Here is an 18,655-nt window from a genome sequence, read left to right as displayed (position 1 = left end):
TTTTACTCTCTAGTAGTTTAAACGCAGACATTATCCTGTCATATTTGTGTTTTAATAAGTTCATTGTGGTGGGTACATGGAGAGAGGGTTGAAAGGGGCGAGGCTGGAGGCAGGGGGTTTTGTGTAACTTGTTTTAACCCTCCAGCTAGACTGTATGCTCCTGAGGGCAGGGACTGTGTCTGAGGCATCTTTGTAGCTACAGAATGCTTGAGTGGCACTAGAGACTCAACAAGTATCTCTTACTATTATCACCTGTCACTGCTGCCAAATCTCTGCCCTCACTCCCACTAAGTACCATTAACATGCACCACGTCACCAGTTTAGGTCTTCCCCCAGAGCTTTCTCAGGGAGCCCAGCTTAGTGCAGGCTGCAACATCTCCAGCTCAGCAGCTTGCATCAAAGGCCTGGGCGAGAGTGGGGGCCCTGGTCCTCTCTTCAGCTCTGTCACTGAGTCACTGTGTGAACACAGCAACAGCACTCCCCTGCCCACCCTCTACCCGCACCATGTTTCTTTCCTGTTCAAAGTGGGGGCTAAATTAAACTAGTGGTTTTCAATTCTTTTTTAAAGCTTGGGCCCTTTAGAAGCCCATTTTCTTAGAAATCTGGAAAACAATTTAACAAACCCCCAGCTCTATCAACCCAGTGTTTGGAGAATCAGATCAGAATAAACCTCACACTGCTGGCCTCTGCTGTCCTTTCACTGCCAGGGCCATGAATGAGAATTCAGTGGGGGAAGTCAGGCAAATCCTGAATCATATGCATTGCAGGTACCTATGGCAGGACCCTGGCAAACTCTGGCCTTCCCTGAGCCCACCCCCCAGGGATAATTGGAAAGCTCCTGCAAATAGGGGCAGGGAGCAGGCAGAAGGGGTAGTGTGTGGGAAGAGTCCCTGGGTGAAGAAGTGGGAGGGTGACAGTTCTGGGATCTCCTGATTGGCCAAGCTTCCCAGTGTGGTTCCAGGTATGTCTCCAGGCCAGGGCATAAACTTCAGGTGGGGGCCCAGGGCTATAGGGAGGCCTGTGGCTTAGCAGAAAGAACCCTTCACCAGGTTAGAGCCTGGGCCTCAGTCTTGAATCCTGGGCTATGCATCAGGTTGTGGCTGCAGATAGGCAAGGTTAACAGAAGACTTCATAGGACCAAGAGTATCCAGGGAGAGGGGGCACCATGCCCCAGGGGACCCCTCCTCTTATGGACCCTTTGAGCTCTGCTGATTAAGGGGCTAGGGTCTCACCTCTTTCACAACTAATTACCCCATCATGGCAGCCTTAGGATACCCCACTTGGTCCCTATGTAAATCTTAGAGCCATGGAATCAGTGACCTCTGAATGGATGACAGCCCCTCCTCCCACGTCCTGAGCCACACAGGTAGAGATCTCTGGAGACAGGGTGGCAGGGGACGGCCCAGTCCCTGGCCAGCCCCTTAGGGCTGGATTCTGGCTGCAGGTTCTCCACCCATTAGTTCATCTGTTCCCGCCTCCAGAGTCCAAGGGTCTAAGTGGGGGGTGTGCGCTGGGCACTGCAGAGGGAACCTGTGCTAAGGACAGTTGGTGGGTGGGCAGCATGAGATTTGAGGAGCTACTAGACCAGGTGGGTGGCTTTGGGCCCTTCCAACTACGGAATGTGGCCCTGCTGGCCCTGCCCCGGGTGCTGCTGCCCATGAACTTCCTCCTGCCCATCTTCCTGGCTGCCGTGCCTGATCACCACTGTGCCCTGCCTGGCATACCTGCCAACCTCAGCCGTCAGGATTCATGGTTGGTGGCCCATCTGCCCCGGGAGCCTGATGGCACACTTAGCTCCTGCCTCCGCTTTACCCACCCCCAGGCCCTCCCCAACACCACGCTGGGGGAAGAGGGGCAGAGTTCTGGGGAGCTTGAGGAGCCCTCCACAGTGCCCTGCTCTCAGGGTTGGGAGTACGACCACAAGGAGTTCTCTTCCACCATTGCAACTGAGGTACCCAAGCTGGGAGGTTGGGGGAAGTGTGAGTGGGATGGGTCTGCCATTATCTCAGGTGATTACTAGGTGGGTATTAGACACATTACTTTCCCTGTTAGCCTCAGTTTACCCACCTGTAGACTGGATTTATGAATTTAAAGCACTGAGCTTGGTTACTGGCTTGCAGTAAGGAGTCTGTACATGGGACCTGCTATTATTATTAGAAAGGTGATTAAGGTAGGGAAAGTCTGAGATGGCTCCAGGAGTTGAGAAGGGTGTTTCTGTAGTAAAAGGTGGAGAAACAACAGAGGCCTCCTTCTCTCCCTTCCTCTTTTTGGGCCCCAGGTGTGGGATTTATGTAATTCAGCTGGAGGTGAGGGCAGATGGGAGCAGAGTCTCTAGGGAGGAGTAGGAATCTTGATGTCTTGGTCAATGTCCTCCATGGGAAGCTGAGGCTGCAGAATTTGGAAAGGGTAAAGTCTCCCACCCCCCCAAGCTGGGGCAAATAGTTGGGGGTTTATTATCTGACATAGAGGTACCAGGATGGCACAGATGACTTTAGAAGGCCCTAGAGTCTGGAGAGGGGGGATTGGTGCCAGCTGGAGTGGGACCTGTGCCCATGGGAGGCCCCTCCCTGCCTGTCCCTGCAGTGGGACCTCGTGTGTGAGCAGAAAGGCCTGAACAGAGCCATTTCTACCTTCTTCTTTGCTGGTGTGCTGGTGGGGGCCGTGGCCTTCGGATACCTGTCTGACAGGTGGAGTGAGGTGGGAGGGTCAATAAGGGTGTGGGGTGGAGCACCCTCTCCCATTAGTGGGGGTTTGGGCCTAGTCTCCTAGTCTACCTCTGTCTTGGGACTTCCCTTCTACAGAGAGTTGACCCTGCATGACCCCGTACAGGTTTGGGCGGCGCCGTCTGCTGCTGGTGGCGTATGTGAGTGCCCTAGTGCTGGGCCTGGTGTCTGCAGCCTCAGTCAGCTACATTATGTTCGCCATCACCCGGACCCTTACTGGCGCAGCCCTGGCTGGCTTCACCATCATCGTGATGCCACTGGGTGAGGCAGGCAAAGGATGAGCAAGGCCTAGAGGGCTGGAGGGAGGCAGTGGTAAAGGGTGAAATTGAACCCTTCTGGCCTTTCTGTCTTTGGCTCTTGCCCTGGACCAGAGATGGAGTGGCTGGATGTGGGACACCGTACTGTGGCAGGTATCCTGAGTGGCACCTTCTGGACAGGGGGTGTGATGCTGTTGGCATTGGTCGGGTACCTGATACGGGACTGGCGATGGCTTCTGCTGACTGTCACCTTGCCCTGTGCCCCAGGCATCCTCAGCCTCTGGTGAGCCCTGCAGGCTGCTGGGGAGTGGGAGACATAAGAAGCTGAAGACAGGATTAATCAGAGGCTGAGATTTAAAGACAGAGAGACTGAGAAGTGATGTTAAAGAGAACTAGTGACCAAGAGAAGGAAAGAGACAGAGAGAGAGGAGACACGAGACCAGTATGAAGAAGATGGCACCGTTCATGAGACGCAGAGAAACAGAATGTATAGAGACAGAGATGGAGAGACAGAGACAGAACCTGTGAGACAGAGCAAGTGACAGAGACCAGGACTGAAAGGCAGATTCAGAGGGACAGATGGAGATGGACACATGTGCAACATCAGAGACAGAACCCAGCACATAAGCACATTCTGAGGCTGGCACCCTGGAGGGGTGGGGACAGGAGCAGGGCAAGCACAGGGGTAGGAGATCCAAGCAGGAGGGAGGGAGGCCAGGCAGGGTAGGCATTTCGTTGCCTTCCCAAAGTGAACTGGCTTGGATGACCCCTCTCGGTATGTCTGTATGTCTCTCCTTTACCCTGTGCTCTCCTGTCTCTTGTGGGAGAAGTGGGTGGCTGGTGCTGGTGGCTGAGGTCTTGGGGCTGAGGCCAGACTGTGGGGGACCTGGGCCTAGGAAAGGGAGTGTGGGCAGAGGTAGCTTTTAAATTTGGTCTTAAAGGAGGAATAAAAGTTCACCAGGTCAGGAGGGTTTGGGAAGGAGAAGACATTCCAGGTGGAGAGGACTGTGTGAGCCAGAGCCTAGTGGCTGCCAGCCTGTGGTGTGCTGGGGAAAGATGGGTAGGGGGTATGGCTTAGGGTGCTGACTGACTGTAGGGCTCCTGCTCCAGGTGGGTGCCTGAGTCTGCCCGTTGGCTTCTGACTCAAGGCCGTGTGGAGGAGGCCCACAAGTACCTGCTCCGCTGTGCCAGACTCAATGGGCGACCAGCGGGTGAGGACAGCCTGAGCTGGGAGGTGAGGGTGAACATGCTGTGTGAGTGCATGCAAGTCACGTGTGTGTGTGGCCTATGTGAAGTGCCCCTTTCCCGGGGCCCATTGTGTGTGCAGGAAAGTCATCCCTGTCTCTCCAGTGGGGAGTCCCAAACTCTTCAGGATGCCCTACCTGGCTCTGGTGGGCCACACCCTTGACTTAGGAACTACCCTACTCAAGCTCTCATGTGCATCCCCACCCCGCTACTGCAGAAGAGAGGAACAGAGACCCAGAGAGAGCTGTGTGCCTTGCTAAGGCTGCAAAGCCAATTCCAATGTCACAAACTCTCCTCCTCCCCCACCAGACCCTGAACAAAGTGGCCACTAGGGAGCGGGTGGTCCGAAGACCTTCCTACCTAGACCTGTTCCGGACTCCGCGGCTTCGGCACATTTCACTGTGCTGCATGGTGGTGTGGTGAGGAAGGGCTGGTCTGGGCTTTGGGGGATGAGCGGGCAGAGGAGGGCGCGGACTCCAGGATGAGCAAACTGAAACGGGGAAGAGCCCTAGGATCAGCCTCTGGCGGGGCGTAGGGCTCTGGAAGGTCAGAAGAGGGAACAAGCTTCAGAGGCAGGTGGGTTCAAATTCAGACTCTGTCATTTCTTACTGTGACACCGTGAGGAGGTCACTTAACACTGTGAGCCTCAGTGCCCTTCTGCAAGACGGGGCGCTGTTGGTTCCTACTTCACAGGATTGCTGTGAAGATCAGGTAAAGGCGCTTGGGCCACTGACACGTGCTGCACCCTCGGGGGGATTATGGGACAGGGCAGCGGGCTCTGACGGCGGGGGAGGTGGTTTCACTCAAAGGCCGAGGCATCCTGAGGAGAAGGGACACGCGGGGCGGGAAAGAGGGCCCCTGAATGGCATCGCGACCCCCCTCAGGTTTGGAGTGAACTTCTCCTATTACGGCCTGAGCCTGGACGTCTCGGGGCTGGGGCTGAACGTGTACCAGACGCAGCTGCTGTTCGGGGCGGTGGAGCTGCCCTCCAAGCTGCTGGTCTACCTGTCAGTGCGCCACGCCGGCCGCCGCCTCACGCTGGCTGGGGCGCTGCTGGGCACCGCCCTCTCCCTGGGCCTCAGACTAGTAGTGTCCTCCGGTGAGTCCCGCCCCCTGGCCGAACGCGCGCCCTTTCCTGGAACCTCCAGTCAAAACCAGTTAAGACCCGCCTTCACCCGAAGCTCCACCTCCCGTCCTGGAAGCCCTTGGCTCTCGCACCAGGCGCGCCCACTGCCGGAACCCCTTTTCCTCCAGAGATGCTGTCCTGGAGCACCGCCCTGGCGGTGGTGGGGAAAGGCTTCTCTGAAGCTGCCTTCAGCACTGCCTACCTGTTCACGTCGGAGTTGTATCCTACCGTGCTCAGGTGAGGGGAGCCCGGGTCCTCGTTAGTCAGGTCTCTTGCCAACACCTTCACATACACAGGCTGCCCCCAGTCCCTTTCACCCACTCCTTACCCCACTTCCGGATTACAGAGCTAACCAGGGCCCTCTGTTTGCCTAAATCCGGGAGAAGGCAGGGCATTTTCTTTACTAAGTGACCCTGAGTGAGGTCAGACAACTCTGGGCCTCCTTTAGAAGAGAAGCTCCCATCCCATTCACCACAGGGCCATCCCAGGGGGTTGCCTCTGGCCATACGTCCTGGAGCCCTTTAAGCTGTCTGTTGACAGGTGGGAAGGACACCTATAGGCAGCTGGGTAGGTTTAGAAAGCCATTTGTCTCCTCTAACAACAAGGCACGGTCTGTTTGAGCTGCTGACACTTCCTTCCACATTCCCCTTTCCCCATCCCCTTATAGTGGCTTTTCCTTCAGTGGCACCTTATTGGTACTGTCAGAACGGAGGCCCCAGGAGCCCAGCCTGGAGGTGGGTGGGTGGGAAGGCCACCTGAAAGAAGCCCCAGCTTTCCTAGCTGTCTGGGGAGCCCTAGGAGGCATGACCCCAAGTAGCTGTGAGCACCAATCCCGTCCCCCATCTTTCCTCTCCGAACAGACAGACAGGGATGGGGCTGACTGCACTGGTGGGCCGGCTGGGGGGCTCTTTGGCTCCATTGGCAGCCTTGCTGGATGGAGCATGGTTGTCACTGCCCAAGCTCATTTATGGAGGGACTGCCCTGCTGGCTGCCTGCACTACCCTTTTGCTGCCAGAGACAAGGCAGGCACAGCTGCCAGAGACCATCCAGGACGTGGAGAGGAAGGGGTACGTGCCCAGAACTGTCTGTGGATATAGGTGCTCAGGTACCTGACACCTTAGGTAGGAGTCAAAGGAAGAAATGTCCGTTATGTGTATCTGGAGCACGTATGGGAGTGTGCACAGGTGTGTAAATTGCATGTATAAAAGTGTACATGAGTCAATATGTATGTGAGTGTATGTGTGTATACAAGTATCAAGATTATCCAGGAAGAGATGGATGTGTGCTCACTCAGGCATGCCCACACCTCAGGGATGTGTACCAGCATGTGTGGGTACACGTGTCTGTACGCCAGGAGCTGGGGGGAGCCCTGGGTCAGCCCTGATGGGGCAGGCTGGACTGGTAGGCTCAGGGGCTGAATCCCACCACTGCTCATGACTGTTTCCTCCCCAGTGCTCCATCCAGCCTTCAGGAGGAAGAGATGCCCATGAAACAGATCCAGGACTGAATGGTATCCAGGGCAGGCCCTCCACACAAGTTCTTCAGCAGGGGGTAGGAGAGCAGAAGCGCAGGCCCTGTGACCAGGGCTGGGGACATAACACCCCCTGTCCCGGGATGGAGTTGCCACCAATGCCCCCTCTCTGTGCTCATCCAGCCTTAGCTATTTGACCTCCAGCAATAGGGTGACTTCCCAGAATGCAGTAGGCTGCTGAAGAATTCTGGCATCCCTAGCATAGCTGGGGGGAATCCTATAAATTAAAGTGCCCTTTGGGTTGGGGCAGCAGTGTGGGGCTGTGAAATGAGCCCTGGCTGGGAAGAAAAGCCACTGACTTTGGCCCTGGATTCTGATTATGGCTTTGCCACTGATTTGCTGTGTGACCTTAAGCATGTGGCTTTCCCTCTCTGGGCTTCAGTCTGTTCATCTCTCAAATGGATAATGAAGCCTCTGAACAGACTCCACCACAGGATCTCTCTGTTGTCATGCTCAAATGAGATGCTGAATTAGGTGCTTCCTCTGGAGATGATGCTAAAGAAGGAACTGTCCTGTGATGACTTCTGGTACCAACAGGGCTGGTAGGCATGCTGTCCAATGTGGGGTGCTGGGGGCTGCCCAATGCCAGGGCCAAGGAACCAGGAGAACAGAGGTCTTTGTTCCCATGGCTGGCTCTGCTACCTCCCAGGCATTTTGCAGGGTAATCCCTCCCCCTCATCCCCCACCCCACTATCTAAGCCCCATGTCCAAAGAAGAGTTGGCATGGGAGCCAATATTTTATTGGAGAAGCCAGAATAAAACAAGTTTTATGAGTAACTTGAAGCTTCAGAATTTGCTGGGGAAAGGGATTGGGAAGCCTAGGAGGCCAACCTTCAAAACGGAATCAGACAGGAATGGGAAAGGGAGGAATTGGCAGAAAAAGTCTAGACCCAGGTTGCCAGAATCCCACCGTCTCCCACCCCATGGGACTGGAGAATTCTGTAGGTCCCACTGAACCTACAATGGAGGCAATGGTGGGAGGCCCAAGTTCAGGCGATCTCTCCTGTGAGCATCTCATTTGGATTTTATCTCCACAGGGTCATAGATGTAGCAGCCCACATCACCAATGTTCACACCTGAGGGAGAGAGCCTTATCACCATGGGCCTTGGGGGTGGCTGGGGGTGCTGGGCTGAGGGCTGGAGGGAATTGGGAGGGGCCTGAGGCATGTTTGACCACCTGGGAAGTTGTCAACAGATTCCCCCAGACCCACATGTCTGGAGTGGGGCTGCCCACCTTTGGGGCCAAACAGGTAGCCATAGCAGGGGATGTGGCAATAGGGAACGCCATCATGCTGGGACACAAAGAGAGAAAACCATCTGAGCTTGGCTGTCTTCCCATCTTCAGTCTCCCTCCTCCCAACAAAACTACCATCCCTTCCCTGTTCACCTCTGCATGACTCCCAGCAGTCAGGGTCTTCCGGCAGCGCTGGCACCTCAGGCAGGGTCGGTGCCAGTTTCTGCCCAGAGACATTACCTTCTCAGCTGGTGGTGGAGAGAGGTGGTCATCCTAGGGGCGGGGCAGGGAGACCCACCTGCCTACTTTGTACGGCCTCCCTGCACTTTGATGCCCATCCTGTACACCCCTCCCCAAACTTCCTGTTGTCACTTACCAAAATAGACAGGTTCCTCACAGCCAGGGCACAGTGAGGTCTCCCCGGTGAACGTCTTCATGTGGGGAGGGCCTTTAAGGGGAAGAGGCCCTGGCTAGGGCTGAGGTGGGGGCCAGGCCTAAGCAGGGCCCACCAGCACCAGCCGGCAGAACACTGTCTTCTTCTAAAAGCCATGCTTATCCCAGAGCCTCCCACCCAGGTGACCATTTGTCTGCCTCCCTTGAGCAGAGCTGAGTCTCCTCTCCCCCGACCTCCTTCCCCATCTCTGTGTGTAGGAGGGACCACCTGCTTCCTTCTTGGAGCTTCCTCCCAGGAGCTCAGGTGCCCACAAGCCCGACTCTATCAGCAACTCAATCCTCAGGAAACCTAAGCTGATAGAGGAGCGGGCCAGGGCAGGGGTGTCAGGTGTTGGGGAGCAGGGGAAAGGACTAAGGAACAGGGAGGGGAGAGGCAGAGGAGTGGGAGGGCTGGCTCTGTCTCAGTGACCCCTTACTCTTAGGTCCATCCCTCCATGGCTCTTGCCTGGGAGTGGTCTCAGGCCCAGGCCAGCTTTGCCTCTAACAGCGTGACTACACAAGGTCACTTGCCCTCTCCAGACCTCAGTGTCCTCACCTGTAAAACGGAGATGATGCCATCTGCCCAGTCTACCTCTTAACTCAGCAGCTGACATGAGGGAACATCCAAAAAGGGGCCATGGCTAAGAGAAAACTTTGCCATGACCAAATTTGTCGGAACGTGAAACAGAGGACTGAGTAGGAGACAGCCAGCTGGTCCCACCCATTCCAGCCTAGGGAGGGTCAGGAGGAGGAGTAGCCACAGGCCAGCCTCACTTACTTTTCTTGCCCTGGGGGAAGCCAATACTGGGCCTGGGGGGGCTGAAGCTGCTGGGGCTGAGAGGAGCGCAGGGAGTGGGGGAATTGTAGAGGTAGGAGCCCACCCCACCAATATTCACCCCTGCAGAGAGAAGAGGGGAGGGAGGTCAGGCTTGAGCTCCAGCTCCCAGCCACAGGCAGGGTTCTGCTGCCCCCTTGGCCCCTTCCAGGCTGGTACTTACCCCTGGGTCCGAAGAGAGCCCCATAGCATGGCCTGTGGCAATACGGCCTCCCATTGTGCTAGGCACAAGCAGAGGGAAGGGGGTTGCTCAAGGCCAAGGGGGGACCTCACCTGTGCCCCACAGGCCTTCCCCCAAGAGAGGCTGCCAGGTATGTCTGTTCACTGGCCTGGGCTGGTGGGACTGGGAGGGGTAGGGAGTGGCTGGCGTGCCAGTGTTGCCACTGTGGTCAGTGAGAAAGGGCAGGGGCAAGTCAGGAAGCAATGCTGCTTCTCCTCTCTCCCCCACCCAAAAGGCCTGGGGTCCACTGGCACAACTCATGCTCCCCAAATCCTGGCTGGTGGTCTTCTGAGTTGGCTGCTGAGGTCGCTTTTGGTGGGCCTCCAGGGCCTAAACTGAGGGCTGGTGCACGTGGACGGTGACAGACACAGGGCTGTGTGTCCTCGCCAAGCCTCACCTCTGCATGCCCTCCTGGGGATAGGACGCTGTGGCAGTGCTCACATTTCAGGCAGAAGCGGTGCCAGTTCTTGCCCAGGGAGCTCACTTTTTCCGCTGTGAGGAACAAGGTGGAATAAGAGGCTGCCTAGAGCCAGGCCAAGCAGCGGGCACCCTTCTTTCCCGGTTCGCCCCGCTTGCCCTGCTTCCCGGAGACTATGGGGAGTGTCTCCCGGAGGCCGACTCCATCCCGCCCGAGGGACCTGTGCCCCACAGGTGGAAAGAGGGTCTGGAACCACACCGTGGCCCGCTCCTCGTGTCCTCGGGGAACCCAGCAGGTCGCACTCTCCCTATCTTCTCCCCTTCCTCAGTCTGGGCCTCACCGAAAAACACGGGTTGCTGGCAACGCGGGCAGGTCCAGCTCATGGCTCCGCTCGGGGCTGCCGGTGCCTCACACTGTAGGCACCGCGGTGGGGCTCCGTTCCCGCCCCCTCCGCTGGCTCCGCCCAAGGTTCACCTTTGAGCTTCATTGGGCTGAATCCGCGGCTCCTTGGCACCCATTGGCCGCCAGAAATTTAGAACTTCTCCACCTGGGGGATGCAGTTGACTTCGCAATTGCACCCAAGCACTAAAGCCTCCACAACCGGGGGAGAGGGGAGAGGGGAGTGGGTTTTGAAACCTGACTGGGAGAGGAAAGAGCAATAAAGACGCCCGGGTGGCCGGCCCTACTTTCTGGCTGGCTAGGAGGAGAAAACTGTCCAGAGTGTAGACGCCGTTAAAACACTATTAATAATTTCGACGAGAGGTCATGGATGTAAAAAAATATGGTTTAATTCTTTCCTGGCAGTCTCACAGGCGTTAAGGCAACGGAATCTGGAGTCCATTTGTATTACTTCCTAACTCTTTGGCTTCAGGCAAATTACTTAATCTCCCTCTGCCTCCGTTTTCTTATATGTATAGTAAGTCTCTACCTTAGAGGATTGTTGTGAGAATTAGATAAATTAATACGTGCAGACTGTCCAAACAGTGCCTGCCATATAAGTGCCAATAAAAGCAATAGTTATCATTATGAGGGGTCCCATAATGAACTCAAGACTCTTAGTTTGGAAGCCTTAAAACATGGTCTGCATACAATTGTTTGCAGGTTAAATTATAATTAAATTTACATAATTTAATAAATACTTATTAAATTTAAAAGTATAATTCAGACACTACACATTCCTAATTTTGTTTAAGATTTTTTAATATTTGTTAAAAGTAGCTCAGCAGTGCTTCAAGGGACATTTCAAGAAATTTAAGCCTACGTAATGGGAGAAAACATTCAAGAACATATATCTGCTAAGGGTCTAACAACCAGAATATACAAAGGACCTTAAATTCAACAATAAAAAAAAACCCAATTAAAAAATGGGCAAATAATGTGAGTAGACATTTTTTCCAAAGAATATATACAAATGGCCAACAAGCACATGAAAAGATGCTCGACATCACCATTCATTAAGAGAGATAAAAATCAGGACCACATAAAGTACCACTTTATACTTACTAGGATATTTAATAAAAAGATATAATAAAAAAGATGAGTAGTAAGGATTTGGAAAAATTGGATTGCCTCATAAATACTTGATGGGAATATAAAATAGTGTTGCCCTTTGAAAAAACAGTCTGGCAATTCCTCAAAAGGTTAAACAGAGTTATCACAGGATCAAACAGTTGTACCTCTGGATATATACCCAAGAGAAATGAAAGAGTATGTTCACAAAAACCTTATACATGAATGTTCTCAGTACTGTTATTCACAATAACCAAAAGGTGAAACCCAAAGTCCATCAACTGATTAATGGATAAACAAAATGCAGCATATACATGATAGAATATTACTCGGCCATGAAAAGGAATGAAGTACTGATGTATGCTACAAAATGGATGAACCATAAAAACATTATGCCAAGTGAAAGAAGCCAGACACGTAACACCATGTGTTGGATGATTCCATTTATATGAAATGTCTATAATAGGGAAATCCATAAAGGCAGAAAGTAGATTAGTGGTGGCTAGAGGTTTGAGGGAGGGGGATTGGGCATATCTGCTAATGGGTATGAAATCTCTTTGTGGGATGAAAATGATATGGAATTAAGATAGTGGTGATGGTTGCAGAACACCATGAATATACTAAATACCAATGAACTGTACACCTTAAAAGGGTGAACTTTGTTATGTGAATAATGTCTTAATAATGCCTGGAGGGCTCTTTTTTTAAAAAAAAAGGTAGCTCAGCAAATGAGGAGCAGGAAACAGAGCTGATTACCTTGTACCAGTGCCCCAGCAGAGGAAATAATCCCTGAATGAAGTATCACGGTGAAATGAGGAGTTTGAGTAAATCCCTCTGTTTTGTCAAATCAGCTTGGAAAAGGCTGATGGGAGTATGTGTGCTAAACTCATCTCTGGGCTGCAGTGCTGTGTCCTGCCAGGTGAAAGGAGTCCTATTTGCATATTGGGAGCGCCAGACCCTCTCAGGACTTCAGTTCCCTCAACTGGGCAATGGGGATGGGAACTTCCATTCAACACTCCTATTTCCTCACTTGTCTCTATCAGTACTTTTTGCTTATAGTGACACTTGTTTTATCCTCCTTGTTGACTTTTAAAGATAGACGGCTTGCACACTGTGAAACAAACTTTTCTATACTTGATCATTATTTGTTTTTTGTCAGGGACTATTCCAAGATCCTCAGTTTTATAACCATTTTTTCACAGGCTTCTTTAACAAACTTGAAAAATATTAGTTTTAACCTCCTCTGTTATTTTACTCTTGTGTTTCTGCCTTTTCCATTTGTTTCTTCTTGAAGAAGGCAACTTGAGGTTCACTGTCATTTGCTCTCTATGGCTCTCATGGAAAAGGCCCCACTTCAGGAGGTTAGAAGGTCTTCATTGTTATATTTATTCTTAGATACGTTGCTTTCCCTTAGGAAGGCTAGCTTCATCTGCCCAAGGAGCTATCCTCAGAATTTCTAGGGCATATCAAATAATCCTTTTCCAAGGCTCCCCAGCTCTGTGTTGGATCACCTTCTGTGCATGCCTCAGTCTCCTGGACGGGCAAAGGGCCTCACACAAAGAAGCAAGTACTGGAGTATGAGTACCATGTTGCTTTCACACAACTTACAATGAATCAGTGGGGCAAATGCTTTACTACTCCCCATCTTCTGTGACCTTCCCATATTGTATGGTCATGACAGTCAGCGTATGCCTTGGCTCTTCTACTTCAGTGTTCAGCAAAGAATAGTTGAAGTTCCTCCTTTCCAAATATTTGCTATCAACATGCAGGCACAGAAAACCACAGTGTTCCATTCTTCTTCCTTGCCTGGTTTCTATTATTCCCACTCTAAAAGAGGTTTTGTAAGGAATGCTAACAGAAAATTAACATTTCTTGTAGAAATGTATTTGCAGTTACCGAGAGTGGCTGCTCTGAATACTTTGTGTGACTAAAGCCTCTAAAGTGATATTTTAACAAATACACAAATGGATAAGTCCAGTTGAGTATATGTATTACCTACTCAACTGTCAGGGTGCAGGTTGTGTCATCTCTTATAAGAGGTAGGCCCCTTTCATAAAGATGACTGCTCCCTTGGTAGCCTACCTCCATACCCCCTGCTTTTTCCTGAACAGAATTCTGTCACAGTATCTATAATATTGTATTATACCCATTTACTTGTCTTTCTTCAATTTATAGGATTGATTGAGACTTACTTTTGTGTCTATAGCACCAAGTATATAGTGTAGGTGCTCAGTAAATGATAGCTACTATTATTACTAAAATCTTCCATTAACACCTTTTACTTCAGTTTTTAAGCTCTATTTTTGGGTATGTATATGTTGTATAGTTGTTGTGTTTTCTTGATGAATTGATAAAAGATTGTTGTTAGGTTGAAGAAACAAGCTTATCAACTCTAGGTGAGTGGTGGTGGAGATAATGACCTCAACCACCTGGAGGGCTGTCACATGGAAGAGGCATTAGGGGCACTACGGAGACCCTGGATAGAGGTTACATGGAAGCAGATTTGGATTCAGTCCAAGAAAAGAACCTTCTAATAGAGCCCAAACATGGAGTGGCTGCTTGAGACACTAGTGAACTTTCTGTCTCTGGTTATTATAGTAATGTTGGACAACAAACCAACTGACTGTCAGTGCTGCAGTAGGAATGCAAGCATCATATGTAAACAAACCTTTAAGGTTTCCTCACAATATGATAATATACGATTCTGTGATTTCATTCTCAAAGAGGAGTTTGAAATTCTGTTAGCAAAAGAGCATTGTGAACATAGTGATAGCTACCACCTAGGGAGTGCCAGCTACCAGCACTGTACTTGTTATTTCTGATGAGGGATTTAAATGTACATTACCAATTGTGCAGAAAACAATTGCTCAAAAAAGTTTGGAAATTTGTTTAACCTCATACAGACCCAAGCATTCTGACTCTCAAGCTCATATTCTTTCTACTCTCTGCTCCTAAGCATGATTTCTGCTAAACTGCCCATGTGTTTCAGTCTGAAAGGATTCTACAGTTGTCTGCATAGCACCTCTGTCCCAGAAAGTAGAAGGGCCTATCCAGGTAAATAATGGGTTGAGATGCAAGAGGCAGGGAAATGTCATTAAAATTTTTCCACAGCTTCTCAGTGCCCTCAAGACAAAGTTTTTTAACTTGGTTATAGGACCCTCTACCTTTCCAGTCTTCTAGCCATTTCTCCTGTTGCATCAACCCCTCCAACCACATGAAATGAACTTCTTAAGCCTGCTAAGCTCTTTCTTGCCTTAGGGCCTTTGCAAATGCTCTCTCTTTTCTGGGAACTTGCTTCCGCAATATCTTCACCTTGCTAATTTCTGTCTAGCCTTAGCTCCCCTTCAACTACTCAATATCCAGCTACTGGTGCCAGGCACTCTTTCCTGTAGCCTCCTGTGCTGGGGGATAGAGGGAGTACAAGCTATGACAGCAGGATTTTCCCTGCCTGAGTGCTGAATCAAATGAGGGAAAAAAGGCAGATGGAGACCTATGATAAAGGCCATGTTTGTAGCTTAATGGGAGAGTATAATAGATCTGCCAACTTCCTGACCACCTACCCCACCCGAGTCTAGGTTTTCTCTATCCTCTTAGTCTGAGAACTCCATGAGGGACCAGGACTGTTTTGCCAATCACTGTGTATATTTCCAGAGCCTTGCTCAATCTCTGGCATTGTGCTCAATAAATATTTATTGGTGAATGAATGTTAAATGTTAAGCACAACTCTCCCTCAAGTGTGAGCAGATGAGGACTAGTGGGTGAGATGTGGGATTAGGAGGGGACTGGTAAGGGTTGAGAATTTTATGACAAAAGCCCTAGAGCAAGAGAAGCTCAGCTACCTAGATGTAAGGACTCAGGAGTTTGTTTCTTAATATACATGAAGATCAGCATGTATGATGCAAAGTAGAATATGATATAAACTGTTCCTGATTATAAATACTAGGTAACTAATAAAGTAAAAAGAGAGCTCAAAACTTGCTTTGGCAGCAAACCAGTCCCACTAATTACAGTCATTCACAAGAACTTACTAATTAAGCTTAATTAGCATATAGCACAATTATGTCTATCATTAAATATATGGCAAATGTGAGAATGTGAGAATGTGTTACATAAACTGTAAAGCACCTTACAAATATGGCTGTTATTATGTGCCAGGTTAATGTTGCAGTGAGTTTTGATTACAACTATAAATTCCACTCATTTTATGTCTTTGTAGATTTGTTCAAGTGTATGCTTGTGATTTTTAAGACATTATCAAAAACTTTGCTCCTAGATGATTCTTTTGAAAGATTTCACTCAGTTCTGGTATGCTAATGAAAAATCAGTCCTACCTCTTTATCAGTATTTCTTAAACTTCATTACCCATAACCTCAGTGCTTTCTCACTCCATCTTCTGCATATACCTCCAACTAGAAAGCTTTACCTTCTGCATTTAATATTACTAAAGAAGAACAAAAATAAAAATAGAAACATACATACAAAATAAAAACATATTGGAATGCTTTCTTAAGAACACACTAATCCTTCCATCTGTAGAGCACTGCTGTACATTATTAATGGCTCTATCAAGTCTGATTTTATTTTTTCCCCTTGTTTTCCAGCATCAACCTGCCCTCGCATGAACCTCTTGAGGGCACTCTACATAGCTACTTGTGGTTAGCTGCTTGGGGCTATTGAATACGCTACATTTTGTGATTCAGTGGCATCAGCTGGACTAATTTAGAATCAAGACTGCAGGAATGGACCCTGACCCATTGTCATGACTTCTTTCTACCTCTGCTTGTGAAGAAATCAAGAACAGCTTTAGGTGATGACTTCCCATGCAAAAAAAAAAAAAGATGGATTTAGTTTCTCAAGTATTACTTGGAAATGATCCCTCAACTAAAGTAAGAAATCTATTTCATCTGAAAGTATATAAAATAACTACCTCCAAAAGACAAGTACCAAATGATTTCACTCCTTTGTGGAGTATAACAACAAAGCAAAACTGAAAAAACAAAACAGCAGCAGACTCACAGACTCCAAGAAGGACTAAGGATGACCAAAGGGGAGAGGTGGGGGAGGGCCGGTGGGGAGGGAGGGAGAAGGGGATTGAGGAGCATTATGATTGACACACATGGTGTGTGTGGGGGTCATGGGGAAAATAGTGTAGCACAGAGAAGACAAGTAGTGACTCTGTGGCATCTGGTTATGGTGATAGACAGTGGCTGCGGTGGGATGTGGGGGGGAACTCCATAATATGGATGAATGTAGTGATCACAATGTTGTTCATGTGAAACCTTCATAAGATTAATAAACAAGAAGTAACTACCTCCAAATAACTGGCAGCATAAAAATGTTTCCATATGCTGGAAACTAAGAAGAAAAAGAGAGAGTGAAACTTGCTGGTCAGCTTGCTTATAAATCTAATGGTGCCAGTGCTTCTTCCTGTAAACTACCAGCAACTTCCTCATCATTTTAGGTCTGGGGGAGAATTTTTTCCAATATATAAAAATAGTCCTTCCAGGTCATGAGGCTATGTTAATAAGACTAAAACCATCTTATGATTTCAGACAATTGCAAATGCTTACCCCTCTTCATAGAAGAGTCTTTCAGTTCCCTATGCAGCTCAAGGTCACAGAATCAGGAGTCAAGTTCCAGCCTCTTCCCAGCTCCAAAATGAGTGGTCTTTTTCTCTTCTTTTCCTGAGCTTTTGGAACAGGCAGAGTTATAAGGTCTTTATTTCTCATCTTTTATTATTCCCCCACCCAACAACCACCACAAAAGAGCAGCAATTACAAGTATCTTAGTGAGGACAAGAACTTCAGCACCAATCTCTTGATAAAAAGCCACAAAGAGAAAGGCTACAAAATGCGGCCCTGGATCTTTGCAGCTTTATAGGGGACATTTCATTTTCTACTTAGAAGCACTTCCTTTGGAGAACCTCATCTGCACCCATTCCACATTAATTCAACTTAGTCTAGACTGTTCACTAGAATAGAATCTGCCTTCCATGGTGAGCTTATGACAAGAGCCTGATCTAAGTACTTCACCCACCTGGCCATACTAATTGTTCAGGTATAGAAATCACATTAGTCATTCTCCTTGAGACTTTCTGGTGTAATAAGGAAAGATATAAAAGATATACTCTCATTTTCAAGATAAAAGTCTATAAGGATCATGGCAGCTTGAGACCACAGGGGCTATTTTGCCTGAGTGGAGAGAAAATGAGACTGAACAGAGCTGTGGGAATGGGGAACAGAGAGACCTGATGACATCTCTGATCTCTTGGATATAACTCTGCCTTGGTTTTCCAGCTACCAAGCCCATCCATTATTTCCTTAAAGTTGTTTAAGTTTCTGTTACTTACAATCAAAAGTAACTAGCAGTTACTTTTGGTAGTCCTAATTAATACCACATGTAACTTTCTACAGGTAGAAGAGCTTCTTATAGTTAAGAATTATTTCATATTGTGTAAAGTTCTGACACTGCAGATAGCTTTATTTTATTTTCATTAAGGTATCATTGATATACAATCTTTTTGTGTGTGTGTGCCTATGCTTAACACTTTCCCAGTAAAAACATCTGTATCAAAGCCAGTACCTCCCTCATTAAAATAAAAGCTCCTTCACCAGAGAGGTCTGAGGCCCCTGAGGGTCCCTTATAACACTCTCTGGTTTTCAGTCTTTAAATCACTTCTTTTTTTTAAAATTTATTTATTTTTTATTCATTTTATTATCATTAATCTACAATTACAATAAGAACATTATGGTTACTAGACTCCCCCCTTCAGCAAGTCCCCCCTTACAAACCCCATTACAGTCACTGTTCATCAGCATAGTAAGATGTTGTAGAAACACTACTTGTCTTCTCTGTGTTGCACATCCCTCCCTATGCACCCCCCAACCTTATACATGGAAATCGTAAGGCCCCTTTTCTTTTTCCCTGCCCTTATCCCTCCCTTCCCCCCCCTTCTGCCCAGTCCCTTTCCCTTTGGTAACTGTTAGTCCATTCTTGGGCTCTGTGATTCTGCTGCTGTTTTGTTCCTTCAGTTTTTCTTTGTTCTTATACTCCACATATGAGTGAGATCATTTGGTACTTGTCTTTCTCTGCCTGGCTTATTTGACTGAGCATAATACCCTCTAG

The 18,655-nt window shown here is 49.0% G+C and overlaps 2 protein-coding genes across 19 annotated transcripts; one reads left to right on the top strand and one right to left on the bottom strand.

Annotated features, from left to right (window-relative positions):
• The first annotated feature begins 1,488 nt into the window (after positions 1-1,488).
• On the top strand, positions 1,489-16,585 carry SLC22A7 (solute carrier family 22 member 7). 6 transcript variants are annotated; one of them, XM_036916799.2, is made up of 11 exons: positions 1,490-1,951; positions 2,584-2,687; positions 2,830-2,984; positions 3,095-3,263; positions 4,091-4,214; positions 4,535-4,644; positions 5,110-5,324; positions 5,480-5,588; positions 6,212-6,418; positions 6,804-6,861; positions 7,265-7,659. In XM_036916799.2, the coding sequence occupies exons 1-10, from the start codon at positions 1,562-1,564 to the stop codon at positions 6,856-6,858; spliced, it is 1,638 nt and encodes a 545-aa protein (XP_036772694.2). In that variant the 5' UTR covers positions 1,490-1,561; the 3' UTR covers positions 6,859-6,861; positions 7,265-7,659. The 6 variants fall into 6 exon arrangements, with proteins under 6 accessions (XP_057349825.1, XP_057349826.1, XP_036772694.2 ...); XM_036916798.2 differs by having other exon boundaries at positions 6,804-7,659; XM_036916800.2 differs by having other exon boundaries at positions 1,519-1,588; positions 6,804-7,659.
• Positions 7,619-16,124, bottom strand: CRIP3 (cysteine rich protein 3). Of its 13 annotated transcripts, XM_036916803.2 has the most exons (9): positions 10,280-16,105; positions 10,045-10,095; positions 9,543-9,604; positions 9,327-9,446; positions 9,105-9,155; positions 8,493-8,564; positions 8,270-8,364; positions 8,117-8,174; positions 7,619-7,958 (listed from the first exon to the last, which is right to left on the bottom strand). In XM_036916803.2, exons 1-9 carry the CDS (start codon positions 10,402-10,404, stop codon positions 7,897-7,899), a joined length of 696 nt encoding a protein of 231 aa, XP_036772698.1. In that variant the 5' UTR covers positions 10,405-16,105; the 3' UTR covers positions 7,619-7,896. The 13 variants fall into 13 exon arrangements, 12 of the variants coding, with proteins under 12 accessions (XP_036772698.1, XP_036772703.1, XP_057349835.1 ...); XM_036916808.2 differs by lacking the exon at positions 8,117-8,174 and having other exon boundaries at positions 10,280-16,124; XM_057493852.1 differs by having other exon boundaries at positions 8,117-8,364; positions 10,280-16,122.
• Positions 16,586-18,655: the final 2,070 nt, after the last annotated feature.

Source organism: Manis pentadactyla, chromosome 16 (assembly GCF_030020395.1).
Source record: "Manis pentadactyla isolate mManPen7 chromosome 16, mManPen7.hap1, whole genome shotgun sequence".
In the NCBI taxonomy this organism is placed as follows: Eukaryota; Metazoa; Chordata; class Mammalia; order Pholidota; family Manidae; genus Manis; species Manis pentadactyla.
Note: the sequence above shows the minus strand (reverse complement) of the source record. Positions and strands in the feature narration are given on the sequence as shown.